At 32.6% G+C, this 20993-nt stretch overlaps 1 protein-coding gene and 1 long non-coding RNA gene across 3 annotated transcripts in view; one reads left to right on the forward strand and one right to left on the reverse strand.

Annotated features, from left to right (window-relative positions):
- LOC114131951 (RNA-binding protein Musashi homolog 2) overlaps positions 1-20993 on the reverse strand; it is a 60065-nt gene that overhangs the window by 14634 nt on the left and 24438 nt on the right. The window contains exons 2-3 of one of the 2 annotated variants that reach the window (XM_027997344.2): positions 13568-13668; positions 13173-13408 (exon numbers count right to left, since the gene is read on the reverse strand). In XM_027997344.2, the coding sequence (XP_027853145.1) occupies positions 13173-13201 (29 nt within the window). In that variant the 5' untranslated portion in view covers positions 13202-13408; positions 13568-13668. The remainder of the gene's footprint in view (positions 1-13172; positions 13409-13567; positions 13669-20993) is intronic. The other variant, XM_027997412.2, reaches the window with a different exon arrangement.
- LOC126549164 (uncharacterized) lies at positions 1035-1530 on the forward strand. Its single transcript, XR_007603338.1, has 3 exons — positions 1035-1131; positions 1195-1302; positions 1433-1530. It is a non-coding gene; the product is annotated as an uncharacterized LOC126549164 (long non-coding RNA).

Consider the following 20993-nt stretch of genomic DNA (forward strand, 5'->3'; position numbering starts at 1 on the left):
TTCATTTTTTTTTTCGCTTTTTAGACGCCGCTAAATTCCCCGTAGGCGCGTTAAGAATTATTTATCCGAATGGCGAGGCCAAAAAAATATCGCGGTATTGCGGTACGACGATTTCGATTTATTTCAGAGGAGGATTTCAACGGACCTATGTGTGTATATATACGTCAGTAAATTACAGTAACTTATTGCGTTGTTCTTGGCTGCTGTATAACGGCGAGAGATAGGAGGGGGATTTCGAACGGTTTTTCCGGCGAGAGGATTACTAGAGCTGGCGTGGATTTTATGCGGTATACACTTAATTATATTTGCGGCATTTTAAACGTCTACGAAACACATATACAATAACCGTAAAGATTAACCAGAAAAACGCCAAACGAAAACCACACACACACACACACAAACATTATTGCACACTGCAATCGAATTATTAGTGTGTATATACGATCAAAACAAATAAAGGCGATTAATTTAATTGCATATTATGCAATATAACATTATATTATATGTTATTTAAACGGGGCTTTTGTAGTTAATTTAAATATATATTTTTTATTATTATTTTTATCAGGATTAAATTGCATCATACATAGCTTTTGGACGATCTGAACGATGCAGCAGACCGCGTGTAATCCTAAAGCGTAAAATACGAACAGATAATATATATGTATGTACTTTATAACATAGATACTTTTAAATAGAATTTGTATTACTTTTTTGTAATTATACCTACCAAATGACAATTTGTAATTTGCTATTTTTTTCTCTTTAATTTAATCATTTTTTTTTCAATCTTTAAAAAATGTGTTTCGAAGAATCCTATACAAGCAGAGCATAAATAATCGGTAGACTCAACTGCACTTCCTGTGTGTTTTTTTTCTTTGCGCAACAACGAATTATTGCACATAGCAACGGTCTTATACAAAAGTCGGACGTGAGTTGAGTTTTGGTACGCATAATATTATATAGTCTCCTGCAATAAATCTAATTCTTACACGCACTTTACAATCAACAAATATTCGTCTGTAGTACGGTTAGTACCTAAAAATATATACCTACTGCGAGTAGTTGGTTTTATGATGTGCATAGGAGCAGATGTTAATATTTTGTGGAAGTGGTAAAAACTGTCAGAGAGTATGTATATATTATAGCTTATAAGGATAATGGGAGGATATATTATGCTGATATGTATTATAGAACACTCAACAAAACGGAAAAAATTCTGTGTACATTATAGAGTATGAGTACCTACTATTCAGTAATAATAGACTTTGCTGAAGTGCCTACGACGTTGATAATCTATATGTATGTATTTAAGTACGATACAGCTTTATATACGCACTGTTGATATTCACGTACTTACATATTATAATATGTTAGGGCAACGGATGAACTGCGGGGTTTTAATTTTTATCCTTTTTGACAAACACCATAGTTTTATCGATAACAAAAATCAAACAAAACAAACCGCAGACATCGTAATTTGGACTTATTGTTCTTATGTGGAAAATATTCAATAATAATAATAATAACAACAACAACAACAATGACAATAATGATACAACAACATGGTGCCCGTGACGCGTCGGGTCTGGCACGAAATCTATATATAGGGTCAAATTTATAATAGCGTGCACAGGCGAATTTTATCAATGCGTAACACACCGACAGCAGTAGCAGTACACAGGTACACTATACACATTACACATAAATATATTATATATACTATTGTAGCAATAAAATTACGATAATGCACATAATATATATTATATTTACACAGTTATATAATACAACTTAGGCATGCGTCAAGTCTCATGCCAGGCGCGGTAAAAATGTTTAGCAGGCCAATTTTCCATTAACGAAAATGAATTGCTATTTATTCGTTACTAACCGCATAATTTACAATCAATAATAAATAATGAGCGATAATAACTTTTAAAAACATTTGAATCGTACGCATTATGATTTCCGCGGGTCCTCCCACCCAACCGGTCGACTGACCGATATCTAAATAAATAAAGGTCAATCGTAATAAAAATATTATGTTATAAACGCTGTCGAAGAATTCGGTGCTTATAGTATAATATTATATTATAATTTTACTCGTCAAAAGTGAATCGTCGTGATCTACAGTAGGTAACCGGGCTCAAGTCTGCCTTCTATTCGAGTTTGAATGGCACAACTCATCGTAGCAGTCACTCGTGCGAACATATATTATAATCATGAATCACATATAGTGTTATGTATACTACATTACTACAACAGAAACAGGCAGCCGTCGATGGCGTTGTATTATTATTAATATATCTAAAAATGTGTATCATATTCTAAAGATAAAAATTTAAATCGGAGGTGCGTATTTGTGTTGTTCGAGTCTATATGCGACGCACACACTCTTACGCCCAGTCGCGCCGCCGCCGTACACGTGTTTTTCGGTTGAACTCATCGCACACTGTTCGGCTGAAATGACGATTATTATGATATTATTGCTACTGCGTAGCTTGCGGCTTGCGTAGGTATTATAATATATACACATAGATATGTTACGTAGACGGCATCCCTAGCCGACCGATCGATACACGATAATATAATATGAATAGGGGTCGATGGCACTCGAAAACCACGTGTGTAAAAAAAATAAAAATATAATATAATAAATAAATCAAAAATCAAATAAAAAAGGTTATAACTTATAATGTTTACATAGGGATTAATTGCGGTGCGTGTAAGTATATTTACACAGTGTAAAGATTTGCGTCAAACCACGCTATATATAGCTACTACTGCAGTATAGTCTGATAATATTATTAAAACCAATATACCTGTAGTTCGACACATTATAATAAAAATAAATTAGCCATTGTATAATATTATAAGTACCTCTAGGTAACAACACGTTTGGAATCAACGCTCACATAACCGAAAATAAAAAACGAAAAACTACACCCTCACATAACTAAAACTATATACGGATTTGAGTATTTGACCGACTATATATTATTAAATAGAGGTCTATAACTTTATTATACACTATAATACCTAAACGTCGAACCTTTGCAGCGTACATTTATAGTATCGATTTACTGTAATTTATTTGTGGTGGATGCGAATAGCTATTACAATTATTTTCTGCATACCTAAAACTTTTATAGTATTATTATTATTATCATATAATATTGCCGAGAATTTCATTCAAAAATACGGAGAGACGGTTTGTTAAATATAAAATCTCGTAATTTTCTAGGGTAAAACGAAAGTTGTCGAAAAAATAAAAATAACCAGTCTGTGACGTATACGGATTAACGAATATATTATACATAGGTATATCTGCTATATAATATATACGCACAAAATGTAATCCTACGGTGTCCGAATGTGCATTATAAGCAGTATCCTCCGAGCTTAAAATACTCAGAAGATTACGCTAAATTTGAATAGGAAAAAAATGTATGATTCGTAAAATATTTTTTATTTTGAACCTTTTGTGTTTGTACACAGCTTAATCGAAAACTGTATTTCATAAAAATAGGCCGAAAGATTGCTTAAGATTATCTTAATGTAATCCGCACTATTTTTTTGATATGAAATTCTGATCACGTTATTGTAGTACATTACACATTCCCGAGATAATCTGTAAAATAAACGAGATAAAACAATGGCTATTTCCGATTTTAACGCATGGGTGAAATATAAAATTAGCAAATACTCTTTTTTCCGACAACATTCACCAAGTAAACGGAATGAATACCTCATGAATGAGGAAACGAAAATACTGGAAATGAAGTTAAGGTTCTAAAACTTAATTTAACGTAACTCAACTGGAAAATCAATTACAAAATATCACACTTTAAAATTTAAATTTTTGTATTTACTATTGATTTCTTACATTTATAAGAGATTATTGTCAGAGTTCTTTAGGTTAATAGATACCTATATAGGTACTTAACCTGTATATTTATATTTCTGTAAATACTATAATAAATGTATCTGAATAATGTTTTTATGCACATAATTTCAAGTTATGTGTTATTAATATATTTTATATTATAGTTATTATTTTTTTTATCAATATTATCATTTAAAATAATTTGGTATAATTTATGACTATAATTTTTGTACTCAACACATAAATTTAAAAATGTAATAATACTTTAAGCAGTACTTTTAGCCTGTATTGGGTAATAAATCATAATATTTTAATCTTTTATTTAATACTATAGTTTGAATAACCTCATTTACCAAGCGTGCAAAGAGTAATGTTTTAATTTTCAAAAGATATTTTATACTGGCTTGATATTAAGTAATAATTACTTTTTTGATACTTAACGTTAACATTTAATACAATATAGATTAAATTAACTAGTACGTTAAAGTCAAAGACGTGAAAGGTATATAATTTAATTATCGTAAAATAAAAATATTATAATATAATTATTTTGAATGTTGGTGGACCTGCTATACATACGTATATTATTAATTATTATTACTATTTGCCATTTATACATTATGTATTTCGTAATAATTAACCTATGTATTTTTAATTGAATTAAAGTTTAACATTTTTCTCTCATTAGCTTAAGCTGATTTTCTATGGACAACTCGGTGCACATGGGCAAATTATAAATTTAATATAATAAAAATTAATTTATTAAAGGTTATTTTATGTTTTTATTTTAATTACCAAGTATTTTAATTTACAATTCAATAACAAGATACATACACAGTGTAAACCATACAATTCATATAATTCACAGCATTGGTAGAGGCTAAGTTAATCCAAATATAAAATTAGCTTCTCATTCACCAACATTCGTTTTGTACCCATTTCTGTATGAGCAGTGAGTACTTGTAAAATATTAATAATTTTTCATAATATTTATTAATTAATAATCAAATTTATTCTATAAACCAGTTATTCCAATTTATTTAATTTAGGTTATAAATCTATGTAAATAATAAAGCTTGTGAAAAAATAGAGCCGGGGCTCAGCCCCTCCAAATAAGTTTATCAAGCTCTACATAATATGACAGTAAGATTAAATAATAATAATTCATGTGTATTATTATTTATTGTGTTGAACTATATGATTAATTATTAAAAAAAAGATTATCTACATGGTAGGTACTTCAGAAAAAAAGATAATAATATACCTTTTTTATAAAATAAAGTAAGTTTGTATTACAATAAATATTACTGAATAACTGGATGTGTTTAAATTACAAGAACGTGATATTTTATCATACACGACTTGTTTGAATGAATTTATTCGCTTTTTATTTATTTATTATAATTGATTTAGTTTGAGAGTTAAGTTTGTTTGTCAATATCGTAATGAAATATGGCATGGGCCGTTATAAGGGGAAATTGACGAAGTACCATTAACCACGTTTAACCCTCATAAATTCAGTCACATATCGAGCTTACTGTCAACAGACCGAAGCGTTATGTGTGGATATTTTAAATGTTTTTTACCTAATGTGTATTTTTCCATTTATACTTTAACTGCCTCTATATGTAGTATATATATTATACGTATTGACAACCCTAAATATTATTCACACCCGACTAATAAAAAATAACTCTGTGCGTGAAAAGTAAATAATATAGGTATGTCGTATATAATATAATAGTCGATCTGTTCTATTTCGTAGTATATTAAAATGATTATTTATTTTGTTTTCTTCATTCGAAATCGATGTATACGGTATGACTTTCGAAAACATACCTACAGCAGGCTGCAGTACTATAATTTATATATAATATATACTTATATAGGTACCTAGTACACAAAGTCTTGTCAAACATTGTATATACTTGGGATTTAGCTTTTAGATGTACACACACACTCACACGTATGCATAAATTTATTTATATACATATATTAATGATGCAATATGTGACAAGCTTCGGAATCCCAATATACAGCATTACCCACTAGAGACCATGGAGCGGTTTTTATCAGCCTATTCACTGCAGGTATTCCTTCCGGCCCTGATACTTTACGCGTTGTCGTTGTAGTCGTCTGTGCAGAAAAGTGTGTTTGTCGTAGTGCACAATTTATATTATATATTATATATGGCTTGTTGTATCCTTTTAAGCTAGAATATATACCTATTATATATTGAGGTGAGGTACATATTACTACTCGTATATCGTCGAAAATCTATCGCCAAAGTGGATTATCCGTTCCTGCTTTGACCCACCACGTATATCAACGCTAATATATATATATGAGTATTACTTTGACTCGCATGAGAAACCCGTAGGATGTCCGGAAACGCTTCCGACGTCTAGGAAATCGTACAAAATCGTTGTTAAATAGACACACGTGCGCGATCGGAAATACTACATGTCTACATACTACGTGTAGGCCGGGATACGGCTTCGGACGAAAAATGTGGGGCGACCGATCGTTCGCGTCTACACGGAAAAACGTTTTGGTGCATTGCAGGTACCCCACATATACTATAACAACAAGTATATATATACAATCAACGAGTATTGCTGGTTGGGTATATCATATAAAACGAGACAGGCACATTTTTTGGCTCCGGTTTCTCGTTGCGGAAAAGGATTAATAAAAGCGCTTTTATATATTACACGCGCACATGCATAATATTATTCGCCGCACACTGACGCTAGCGAAGGATTAGAATGTATGTATAATATATACTTGAATATATACTGAGTACCAACCGAGGGCAGGCGTATCCAACTGGAAAGTTTTCATTCTATGCAATTTATATATACACGCAAGTCGAGACTTGACCCCACTACATCCCCATGTCGCCCATCGTATCATTTTTTCTAACCCTGTTCATAAAATAATATTCGCGTGATGCATTGTGCGCGTATAAAATGCAACCGCAGCAATTTTGCACCATTATATTCCGTTGAGACGTATATACAGCCGGTGAATTTGCCAAGAGATAATACGCACTCTCTACAGCAGTCCCCCTCACCCCCGCGATTTCCGCCAAATTTTCCACCTACCTGAGTATCCTATATCGTTATAGCTACTACCCTCCGAGTCACAACTTGCCAAAGGAATCGGAGTGTAACGCGATACGTCTTATATATATATTATATATATTATCATACTAATAATAATACGAGTATATAGTATATTATATTATATACATACATCGTAGTCGAGCGGCACGCACAAAATTTTGTGACTATATATTATTGAGTCGAGTGCCTGTATAGGAGATAATGAATACACCCTGCAAGTTGCTCCGTTGAATGCCGAGGAGATTCTTCAGAAACGTTATTATCATATACAACTATAATATTATATACATATATAAGTACTCGAGCGGTACATAGACCCTTATATTGGCACGGGCAACCGCCTCCGAGAGCGATCTCGGTAGAGATTGAACACGACTGGTGCACGATACATAGAAATGATCACGTAATCAGTTTTAGATGTAATATTATTATATGCTATCATAAAGTTACACACACAAATAGTTTGCTGAGATTGGGCACTGCTATGTCTCATAGGAAAAATTAAATTATTGTGAAAGGGTGCACATAAGCATGCTTATTTTGATTAGTTAGTTAGATTATGGTTGCAAATAAAATCTCTACAGGTGCGTGTGAGATCGAGACGAAATTCCTTTCCTAAGTTCTAATGTACTAAAATTCGGTGCTATTTTTAATAAAAGATTTTGAAGTTTAACAATTATGTAGGTATATCTATTAACTTGTTACGTTATTATGGATAAAAACAACTATTGTTTTACCGTTGTTGTTTGTCTATTTTTTAATATAACGCAGAAATAGAATATGTCCCTACAAATTTTTTTTTGGAAATAAAGGTTTTTAAATTAGTATCGATAACATGGTTAAGTTTCTTGATGCATGAAAAAATAATTAATTACGTTATGAAAAAATGATAACATATTTATCTTTTTAAAACTCAACCGTATACAATCGAATATTAATAACGATAATTGATCAAATTTTCATTGTTACAGGTAATTAATAATTATTGTATTTGGTTTATTTTTTTGTATGTTTAGAAAATAAAACTTTTTTTTTTTTATTTATTTAAGTAATAAAAATAAAGGAAGCTACGCTATATTTATTACTTATTGACTGTTTTATAATTTTAATTGTCAATAATTCTTAACGGTGATAACCATTATGCATACGGCATCTGCCCCATCTGCATAGAATTGTATCATACATTTTAGTTTTTAATGATGGTAACACATGTTTTTATAGTTATTCGGGGTAATTTCAGTATTGTTTATGTTATTACAATGACGATTATAATGTTTTTGTTCTTTTCTTTTTGTACAACAGTAAAACTTTATTGGCGAGTTAAAATCAAAACGTATATACTTGGCGGGCACTAACAGAACGTGCTTTAGAGTAGCTTAGAAAGTTTACTAAATGAAAATACTTAAGACTTATATAAACTGAATCGATTTAAAAAATATATTTAAAAAATGACTTAACAGAATTACAAGTATGTTTTTTTTAGCTTTCTACTAAAGTTTTATTATAAGCTATTATATTAAGTTAAAAATATAACTTATAAAATTCACATATGATATATCAATCCTAATAAATTGCTTGTCTATTATTAGTATTTATACACTTAATATTATAGTGTCATAGGATTCAGTCAATCGTAACAAAACCAACCAATGATAGTCATTTATTTTATTATTTATTTTTTTTTTTTACTGTCGATTAAAAAATATTAGACATTAATAATCAACGGTAGATACGAATAGCTCAAGGTATAAAACTTGAATCAATGTAGAAACATTTCTGAGAAACGTTGAGAAATTAATTATCAATTATTATGGGACACATGTCCACGTTCGTATAATAAACATTATATGATTATAGTATATAATAGATACTGTAGTAATTATTTAATTTTTTATTATACGTTTCAATGATTGTACGAAAAAATCAATATTGTGCGAATGTCGTGATGACGTCAAAACCCTTACTTTAATTTACAATATTTTTTAACTAAATGGATTTTTATAAATACGCCTAAACTTATAAAATCAGTAATAATGACGGATACACCTAATAAGTATTACGCAATATTATGCACCCTGTGAAACGAACTTCAACATACCGCGGTCTTGTGCCCAATTAGTAAAAACTCAGTTATTGCGACGTGCATCATGGCACGAACAACAATTAATATCGCCATCTAAACCTATTGTATTAGGTGACGTAACTCTAAAATATTGTGAGCACCGTGACAATTTTGGATACCGAAATTAACTATACTATAGCTGTAGTGGAGACGACCGAAGGGTGGTATTGAACGAGAGATGGTTATACTAAGCGAATAGCGATACACACACATTCACAGTACACACCTACGTAAATTACATATTATAATATATTATACACTTTATATATGCTATTTCGTCGCCATAAAAAGGGGAAAAGAGGCTATATATTGCAGACAAACCCCGAAATCGTATAATTTACGCATATATATATATATAATATATATTGAACGGAGTGGTTCGGCGTTATTTCCTGTCCAAAACAACAACTACCAAACGCACAAACGGCGTACATATATGTGTTATAATAAATATCAAATACGTACATATAGTCATCGCGCACGGTCAAACATAATGGTGTATGTTGTTGATTTACCACACACGATTACTGTTTTTTAATGATAATGGTAGGGTGGGGTTCGGCAGCGAAAGACGCGTGGAGGTGGCTCCATTTTTTTGGTGACGTTTATCAAAAACCTTTATTAGGAGGTAACCTATATATTCACGTTCGCGGTCTACGACGCGTGTAGTACCGGTCGTTTTATAAAAATAGAACTCTGCTGTTTACGACGAAATCCGCGGCAATGGCGGGCTATTAAAAATAATAATAATAATAAAAACACTAAACGGCGCTTACGATTATTATATATAAATATATATCATTGTATTAACAAATTATGACTATGGTCGCGAGAGAAGAAAATACCGTTGACGGGCGGTGATGTATAAAAGCCATAGCCACCGCGAGTGCATTGATCTCGATATTATTTTAGTGCCCTAGTAAAATGGCATGAATTATAAAACATTATATTATTAAACATAAAAATTAGAATTGTCGAAAACGTATCTTATTTCGCATCTTTCCTTGTCTTTTATTCAGTAAGATTTAGTCACTGAGATCAAAGTAAATACGCATAGTTAACCTTTAACGAGCATTTCAAATACTTGCAGCATTATATTTTATTTTATTAATGTATACGAGATTTATCAAAAACGCCTTTACGCCCTGCGACCTTATATATTATCTACGCCCCGTTAAACTAGAAGTAAAAGGATGAGGATCCACCTTCGACCTTTGAATGTATCTGAGGAAGGGTTATACGTCCGGGGATTAACCAGAGTTAACATCATGCTCGTCGAAATCAAATAATACTTGACCCCCTAGGGGAAGGGGGGTGTTTGTGACAGTGCAGTGTACATAACGGCAGTGGCGTATCCGTTTAACGCGAGGCAGCGAATGAATTGGGCGGGTGTAATAAATCTGCAGCGGGTTAAAAGTTGCGAATTGATTAACGGCCCGACGGACAGCTAAGGCCCACGGATGTCATTGTGTACATGAATATATATATACACATTAATTATATATATATATACGTATATAATATGTATATTGTCAGTCGTTTGTTGGTATACACAAACTACTACTTCGACAACCCCCCTCCCTCACACAACGTTGTTTTAGCGAGAAATACACCGAGACATAAATTCTATGCGGTGCGGCGCACACAATACTGCACCCGCAGTTGTCTATATATTATAACAAAAATAATATGAATAATACGTACAAATACAGGTATATATTAACGATAAAGGCTGTGTTTGTGGCCTTTTCAAAAAACTAATATATTATAATTTTTGTATTCCATAATAATAATAAAAAAAAAAACATCAGAATTATTTATATACGTATAAGCCTGTGTTATAATAATGAATTATCGTTATTATAATGTATGTGTGAGTGTGCGATAATACAACTACTTGAAAATAATTTTAAATTGAATATTGTAATAGGTAATAATAACTTACACAGTGTACACTGTACAGTCATATTTATATACTACTGCACACAAATACGCAATAACTAGACAACGTACACTCGTCTGCACTTCACATGATGACATAATAATTTTATTTCTATTAGTAAAGATTAGTTTTTAATTGATTTTTTTTTTATTCTTATCAAGTAATTTCATACGTTTATTTTTGATATTTCATATTATGTTATTTAATAATTTGAGATGAAGTTTGTTAACTTTGATAAAAAACATATAGCCAGTTGACTTTATAGTACACGTTTGTAGGGTTAATTCTATTTCAATATCTACCATAAATGTTATATTATCTTAAATGTTTGTAATAAGCGTGAAGTATATAGCTATACAACACTTGAAATTTTAGAAATGTTAAACACTCGACCAACATAATATATGAATAGCATTTCCGTAGGTCATATGCGTTACATTATTTCATATTTTTTTTCTTCTTTTTTTTTTACTTATATCGTCGTATAATATATGGGTATATGAGTGCGTGTCTACCTAATCCAAGCCATTATAAAACGGTATCAATTTCAGTTTATGGGGTTTTTATTTATTTATTTATTACATATCAACCATTCCTTTGCAGTTATTTTTTTTTTTTGCAAATTGTTTATCTGAAGAAGATCCTTTAGTCTCTTTAGCTCGTCCAAGATGAACATTAATTTACCGCTCTATTGAGCCATAACACCAAGAAAAAAACCACACTTATTCATAGTAAAATACAGGATCTGTTGATCAAACAGAGAAAATAATATGCAAGAGATTGCATTTCTGTATGAGAAAATTATGTGTAAACTAGACTGATAAATAATTAATAGCGTCATATGCACTTGTGAAAAAGGAGTGGTATTTTGTAAACGAGGTTCATATTTATCGGTAACATTTTTTTTTAATGACTATAGCTAGTCCTTAATGTAAACGAGTACATATATATATATTACCTATAATATGTATATGAAAGTAAAGGCTCAATTTCAAGTGGTCTTTCTTTTGTCCCATGTGAAATGAAAACCTATATAGCTTTAGTCATAGTGACCTTTTACGATATACATTAAATATGTACAGAGAAAAATTGCTCTTGCCAAAAGGCTGAATGCGTACATGTATTAAACGTTTTTGAATAATGCATAAGTTGAAACGACTATATATATATTTAATATTTAAAACATATAGTGTTCGTAACGATAAGTATAATATTCGACGACGTTATATTAAATCATAGTATATACCGATTAAAATATTGCAGTATATTATATTTATAAAAATATTATGATAGGTATACAGTATACACGTAATGCTAGTAATAATAGATACATATTGGAATATTAATTTGATAGGTATGCATATGATATAATATGATGTAGGAAACAAAAATAAATCTGAGTAAAATATTATCCGCAGTCAAATTTGATAAGTGATAACCATGCAAGAAATACCATATGGGACAACTATAAACCAATCTAGAGACTTCAAATGTATTTACACAAAAAATTAAATCAAATAAAAACATGTCAGTCTTTTGTGTTATTTTTAATTCTAAACACGCTAAAAACTATATAATATTTTAACACGGTAAGTAACAAAATAATAATAAAAGAATGAAGATAATATGTATGTAGGTATATTAATAGTCTAAGCAGAAGAGAACAAAATATATGTTTAATATATACATAGTATATGTGTTAATGCAAGAGAAAATTAGCGTCCGTCTATCGATAAATGTCAGTAATAATTATGATTATAATAATATATAGAAAGCCATGTGCAAATTTCAGCTGTTTGAACGCTGCATTAGTTGATTAGTGAATTTATTTTTAATGATTCTAGAATATTGATGTACTGCACAAATCTATATATATATATATATAATATTATGTATCAAATTTGATCAAGCCGTTTTTGTCAAGTTATTTTAAGAATTATACAAAAAACAATATAATAAATCAAATAAAACAATTAAAATAAAATGTTTTTAACGGACACTATCATAATATCAACCGCAAACTTCTACTCATACGTCTACACATCTACGAAGTTTTTTTTACAACAATAGACTCCTCTGACTACCCATATGACTTACTTAAGGCTGAAAAATAGAGGGTCTGTCATGAACAGGTATGAACACGGCCGAACGGACGCGAATGTCGGGTGTGTTCATGTAAGTAGGAGGAATAGTATTCCCGTCCTCCTTCGGGCCTCTGGGATCGGAAAATTCTATCCAACCACATCAACGACACGAAAACGTTAAATCCGGCATTATAATAATTCGTGTTCAACTTTGAACACAGTTCGGTCAAGGACGCTCATAAGTATAGCCTAACAGAACCACGATACATATGAGAATACATGTGTGTGTATATTTATTTATATATGTATAATGTATATGTAAGTTTTGTTGATTGTAAAATAATTTTTGGTTTAGTTAAAATTAAGTAATTTTTAAACGCTGTGTGCACATATGTTTTATTTTCTTACCTCGTTGACACTCGTAAAGGAGCCTGGGAATACAGTTTGGAAGTAGCGATAGCCAGTTTTAAACCTTTTCAGTAACCCTCGTTGAAGTGATCCCTTGGAATCTGTGAACACACATAAAAAAACAAATTAATTAAGGGACAAGTATACGGGCTGTGGTTCTTATATTATTTATATATATGTATTATATGATGTGCATGTGGTACGCTAGGTATATTACGGTCTGTGACAAAAACGGTACGCTGCGAGAAAAAAGCTCAGAACTCGAGACGTTTAATATATATTATAATCACCAGCAGGCTGAGCAAACAAAACCATTTATCTCGTGCGAACGACCACCCCGAAAGGGATTATATTCATTGTTTATTCAAAGAGACTTTTCGTCGAGTTTTTACAATAATGTCTAATCCTCGTGTTTGTTGTATGGTCGTTTATTCATCCACGAGGTTATAACGTCTATAGTAACCGACTAATCGGGTCTATTATAATAGTATAAGTCGACTCTAAATATGTTAATATTAATTATGTCCATTAATAAATCAAAACGACCGAATAAAATATAGGTAATGAATATGTGTACTTATAGGCCTATTTACCTATAGGTAAAATATAGGTCTAAGCCTAATGCATATAAATAGTAATAAATATAGGTGGTCTGGAAATTTTTTACTTGCTTATAAGAAATCGTTGAAAAATGTTTTGATGCATTTTGTATTTGCCATCAATTCTATTATCATTACTGCTGTTTTAGACCTAAGTTATAAAAATTATGGGTAACTGTGTAATAAATATAATAAAATACAAATCTTAAGTAAGTAGCCATGAAATATTACGTATTATTATTGTTTGTGTGATAAGGCATATTTTGATTTGTAATGACGTCAATAATATACTATACTGCATGAAACATAAAAACGCAAAACACTACATATATAGACAGGACAGCGTGCACTATTATATAGTTTCGAGAGGAATTTGTTTACAACCTTCTATAATCTGCAAACTAATTCCATTTCGGTTCAAGTACATTAATAACATTAATGATATTTTTCCAGTCTAGTTGACTTACAGAACATTAACGTGTACCAATGTTATATCTTAATATATTCCATTACTTTAAGTTAACTGAAAAGTTTGTTTTTGAAAAATATAATAATACGGTTTTTTGTGAATGATAAAATTGTTATAAAACTTCATATTATATTCATATTATAAATTTATAACTCACTCAATCGCGCAGAGTTCATTATAAAGGACCAAGCTTATATGTTATTAAAACTGTAAACCCAATTACTTTGTGTTATACAAAAAGCACACGAATTTGAGACAATATGTATGAAAGTTAATATTTAAAAAAATAATACGTTTTTAGATACATGAATCTCTCAATTGTTATAATTACATTAGATTTCGGTACCTGGTATATTCTGATTCGTTTTATATTGTTTGTATTTAATGCATAATAATTATACAACGATACCTTTGTATTATACATACACGCCGATTCAGACAACTTCACAAATTAGAACAAGACTATGGGTAATTCGACTGAGATATCAACTTCAGCACATCGACAAGGGGTTTTGTAAGTACAATTGTATACAATGTATTTGTATTGAATAATATTAAAAAAAAAAATTTGGACGTGTGAGCAGCAAATTGACAACTTTTCGGTCGAAATATTAATTACTGAATATGAATGGGAAATAAATAAAACAAAATCGATACAGTAATTCGATTATATTTATTATTAACTACCAAACGCTTCGGTGTTGTAAAATGTTTGTTTGTATATAGGTTTATAGTGTTTATACACAGTATACATAATAATATAATATGTACATAATGTACTAAAAAGTTTGTCCCGTGCGAAAAGGAACGTTGACATTAGGTTGTTATCATGTAAGTCGATAGGAAAACTTTTTCGGAAGGGGTCCTTCGTCGCAGCCGCCGCGACTTAATACCGACCGCCGCTATGGCATCTAATTAAAACACGTTGCCGAAACGGTGACACGTGATTGGCGTCGGCACACGGTTGTCTGGCAAAAGCAACAAACGCCGCGTGTGAATAAGGTAACTACTGCACATCATACAGGGCCACCGGACATATGTTTACTTTTGGACTATAGTTTTTTTTAAATTTTTTTTCTTACTATTTCTTCAGAAATTTATTTTTATTCACCGGCCTCGGTAAAGCGACTGTGGCGGCGTTCGTTAGCCATCCAAATAGCCGTTACACGCACTATACGCGTATCTATAAATAATGAAGACCATCACGACGTCACTCTGCGTTACACGTCCCTGCAGATCCATCCATCACATCGCGCTCACTCTTCTCTTCTGGTCGACTTTTCCGTAAATTATCTTAATAATATATCCTGTATATTTTATCATATAAATATATACGTATCAAGTGGTGTATAATTTATATTGACCAGCAGGAGTATGACTTATAATGTCGATTAGATATATTATATTATATATATATATATACAAATATAAGGTACTGGCACGATACACATTAAACAAACACACACATAGTATATATAAAATATAATACATGCCTCTTTGTTTTATTAAAATATATTACGCACAAACGTCGTGTTTTTGGCCCCGAACTACGCGGTGGCGATAAAACATCACGAACACGAAATATCGGCCAACGAATGCGAATTGAAAGCGTATAAAGTTAATGTTATAATGATATATTATTATGTTCGGGCGCATATACATACTGCAGCTATGCGGCGGCACTCGTATTAGTAATTTTTGCAAGACAAAAATCTGTCGGTGATTTATATGCCCCACAAGACGATGGCGTTTTTATTGGCAAACGCACGTTGCTGCTGCAGGCGCGCGACGTATTTTAAAGGTACACCAATGGTTAGACCCTCCTCGTCACCCGTACCTCGGTATTGAGCATTTGCGGCGGCCGTGATGATAAACGAGCCGAAATGAAGCTTTAACGCCGATGGGGCGAAATCGTTGGGACATTTTCGTAAGTTTTTGACGTTTTCTAGGCCATTAATCGTGGCGGTAGGGGGTGAGCGGGAGATTGATCGGAAGTGTTGTATATTCGAAACGCGGATGCGACTACCGCTGTCGTCGACACATGCAGCTTCTGCGTTTCTCTATATATACATATAATATGTATGCGCAAGTACGAAACGCTCTAATGTAATTTGGACACACGTCACTGTCACACCTTCACGGCTGGGCAGCCGGTTAATTTTTCAACCAATCCTCTCGGTTGCGAAAGCTGCTGCTGCGCCGGTGTGCGGCTTGTTCTATCTATATAGATATCTCTCGTCCTATCACGTGGTAGGCCAACACGTTCTCTTATAAGGTGACCGAATAGAAAAATTACCCCAGGGACTGGTCGTCTATTTAGTTGTTCCCTGACACTAAGTGGCGTAAATGGTCGAAAAATGAAACAGTATATTCGCTTTAGAAAAATTATAATAATAATATTAAACGAGAGTGGTTTTGAAATGCATGATAAAAAAACATATGTAGGCACTAGGAGGGAGGTACATAGCATTTTTGGATTAAAACCGTGTTTTGCGTGCGTGACTTACAAACGTGTTATTAATTTGTTTGAGATAACGCGATTTTTAACCGTCACATTTTACTAAGTTTATTTAAAAAAAAGTTCAGAGTATAATTTATTCCGCGATTGCAACGTTGGAAAAAAAACATCACATTTAAAAGTACCTAATGCTCTTAATGTAGAATACAATATGAGATGAAAAAAGTCATTTAACTTTTTTATCACGTTGCAGGAAATAACATAATTAATATTTTAATGGTAAACTACCAATACTAAACGTACATTAATTTCCTATTCCACTAAAAAAATAGCATTCAATTATCATGATACTCATATCAATTTTGATTAGTTATACCAAAAGTTTTGTATACTATTATATAGTGTCCATATAATAATGGACTATTGCAAAGATCAAAAATAAAATAAAATTGCATAAATAGCTTCTGATAAACAACGTTCGAATAACATCACTGCGATACTGCGCTCTGCAGACTGCAGTACTTGAATTTATTTTATTTAGGTATATAAATAATCGTATATGACCGTCTAATAACCCGACAATTAAAAAGAGATCCTATAGGTGTATAATAGAAAAATAATTAGCGACACGATTTCACCACGAGTACCTATTTATCACAATTACGTTAACGATCGTTTTAATAAAATTATGATGTCTATTTATTATAATACGCATCGTAGAAGGGATCGTATATTATGAAACAGGAAAAGTGTAACTAAAATAATAATACAATATTCACTATTCATAATATTATTAGCTATAACCTATACTTATATATTTTATATATTATATCATACAGGTACGCATTTCTATCGCGGTAATGCGGTATTACATATGTAATCGTGATTTAATCGTTGTAGTGAATTTGAATAGGCGTATGTATAATATCTTAACGTGGTAACTCCTATACAACAATATACAGTGATTCACCAAAATAACTTCACCCACCTCTTTTGTAATGCTTTTATTCAAATTCTAGTGTTTATAATTTTTAAATACATACTTAAAGATTAAATATTTTTAAATGATAATAGGTATAGGTATACTTAATTTATTATATTGAACTATTTGGGGAGAGTAAAATATAATGTTTTATTATATTTCTAGTAGTTTGAAGGAAAAATTTGTTAGTTGTACAACCATTGGTAGTCGCTACTTTTATACAGATGTAGCATATACTACGTAATACGTATTATTTTCAAAATAATAAATTATTTCAATAAAAAGTAAAAAAGGCAGATCACTTTTGAAAAAAATATTGTTTTTTACAATAGGACATTTCTTAAAATATGGTATATACTAAATTTATTAGTATTTGGAAATATGATCTTTAAACACGCTTAAAAATTCGAATAACCAGAATTTCAATAAACGTATAGTAAAAACAAATAGCTAGGAGTGAGCATGTTCGATGAATTACCAAACAACCATATGTGAAAACAACACTCCTGTATAATACTACTATTATGGGTTATAAACTCGGAGATTTACGTGGTGACACGAACGTGGTAAATCCGACGACAATGATAACGGTTTTTTTCGTCGTCTACACCATAATATCTACTGTTGTCGTATTATTATTATTCTATTATTGAATAAACCGACGATTCCCGACCTAGGACTTATAATAACGTACTCTGACTGGCCTGCCACGCGGTTAAAAGGTGCAACTTAATCCTTGCGCTCGATGTCGGGTGCGATGGCGGCGGTGCAGGGGCGGGCAAGTAGATATATTATATAGGTAGGTATATGGTCTGTGGGCCGACGGGGCGAGGAGGGGGACCCAGACAAACACTCGTACAGTGATAAAGCGGCGATGGCGTGACAGGGCGGTGGTAGGGGTGAAAAGGGGTGCCCAATCAATACTCGACCCCCGCGGCATGCCGCCGCCGACGCAGCCGCCACCACCGCCTCTACCACCATCAACTGCGGCCGCCGCACGCCACTGCGCCGCTATATAACCCACGCACCACGCGCGCGGAGTACACGACCATCCCCCGTAGCCGCCGCCGGACGATTGACGGTCAAAATCGTAGTTTTTCCCGTTGCCCGTGCTCGCACGCTGTGTTCAGCATTACTATTATTATTATTATACATATTTTACGTCGTATAAACGCGCGACAGAGATTCCACGAGTGTCGACGGGCTGTGCTTTTACAAATTATTATATAATAATAATGGTAATGATATTCGCTATGGCGTGCGCAATAAAGCGTTGTTATTAAATTTTTATTTTTTTGTGACACTTTTATTTGACGTACAAATGATATACGGACGACGAGCATTTTACAGTGACGGCGACGACCGTTTACGCCGAAGGGACCTTCGTCGAATTCGACGGCGGCGTCGCCGATCGATGACGCGTTGCCAAAAAGACGCGAAAAACTCGGCGCGGCTGCGGAATCCGCACATTGAGCGGTATACATAATGAAATGTTTACAATAATACCTTTACTAAATTACATGGCACTGTATATCTGTACCTACACTACGTGCGTGGCTTAAGCGTGTGGAAAATGCATACCACATATCGTAGTAGTAGGTATAAAATGTATAATGTATTTTCTTTGCTAAATGTCGTCAAGCGTAGAAAAAAATTGGTGCAACTATCAATACGTAATGGAGAAACGAGTTAGAGACGTGCAGAATAAAGCCATTGCGGGTTTACGACTTCGTCATCAATAGAACGTCATGTCCAAAATTCGAGTTCGGCACAACTCTGGAAATTTACTGTATATCACATAATGTTATAGTGAATAATATTTTATATAGGTACCATCCATGATTACAACTATATATATTACTAATGCGATAAAATACTACACACGATACAACAGGCGATGACAGTTGTGAATCCGGCGTCAAACGAAAGTGCGCGGTTGTAAAATAATATACCTAAATATACCGCCTAGCGAAACGTGCTTTTGGAGAATTACCATAGTTTATAATGGATTAGATGGACCAACAAATGACCACCAAATTCGCATAATTCGCATACAGGTAGTCCGTTCTTTTCCAGATCTAGTTCTATATACCTAAACATATAGAGTTTCATACGCAGCATGATGGTAAGCTTTTTGTGCAGAGCGAATACAATTATATATCTTTTATTATGTTGTGGTCAATTGTTGAATAAACGCAATAATACAATGCGGTATCCCGCAATAATATAATTTAAGTAGTGGAATTTTTTGCCGTCAGAATTTCAAAACATACGACTACCACTGCCTCCGGGCCGCTCACGTCGCCATTGAAACTTTCAGGGACGCACTCGAAATTAATACACGCACGTCGTATAAGCACAAAGGAAACAGTGAGCGGCGGTGTTGCGGCTGTCGCGCTGGAGCGGAACCGATGACGACGCTGATGGAAGGACGAAGATGAGTTTTCGACGAGGTCAACGTCCCAGCCGCGCGTACATAATATATAATATTATTATTTATTATAATATAGTACTAATGTATTACGGCGTACGTCGTACACGGTACACCAGATCCGGTACACTAATAATCTGATGTTAAGTGCGAATAGTGTTCACCTCCTGTATGGGTATATAAATCGTTCAAGTACATAAATTGTAGGTATGCCAATTACAAATGTGTGGACTGCGCGTTGGTCATCGTTATCAGCTGCTAAGTATAATAGAAGGAGAACAACGACGACATTGAACTACATTCGTATATATAGATACCATATACAACATAATAAAACTTAGGTGGAAATATCTGGTAATAATAATGGTTGAATCTATTATGCGATGCGATAAGACGTCGTTCTGCAGAAAATAAACGAAACAAATTTCGCGGTACATCACGTTTTTACTCGTGCACGTTACTCGCGTTGACGATGTCTTTATTTAAT

The sequence above is a fragment of the Aphis gossypii genome, chromosome 1, assembly GCF_020184175.1.
Source record: "Aphis gossypii isolate Hap1 chromosome 1, ASM2018417v2, whole genome shotgun sequence".
NCBI lineage: Eukaryota > Metazoa > Arthropoda > Insecta > Hemiptera > Aphididae > Aphis > Aphis gossypii.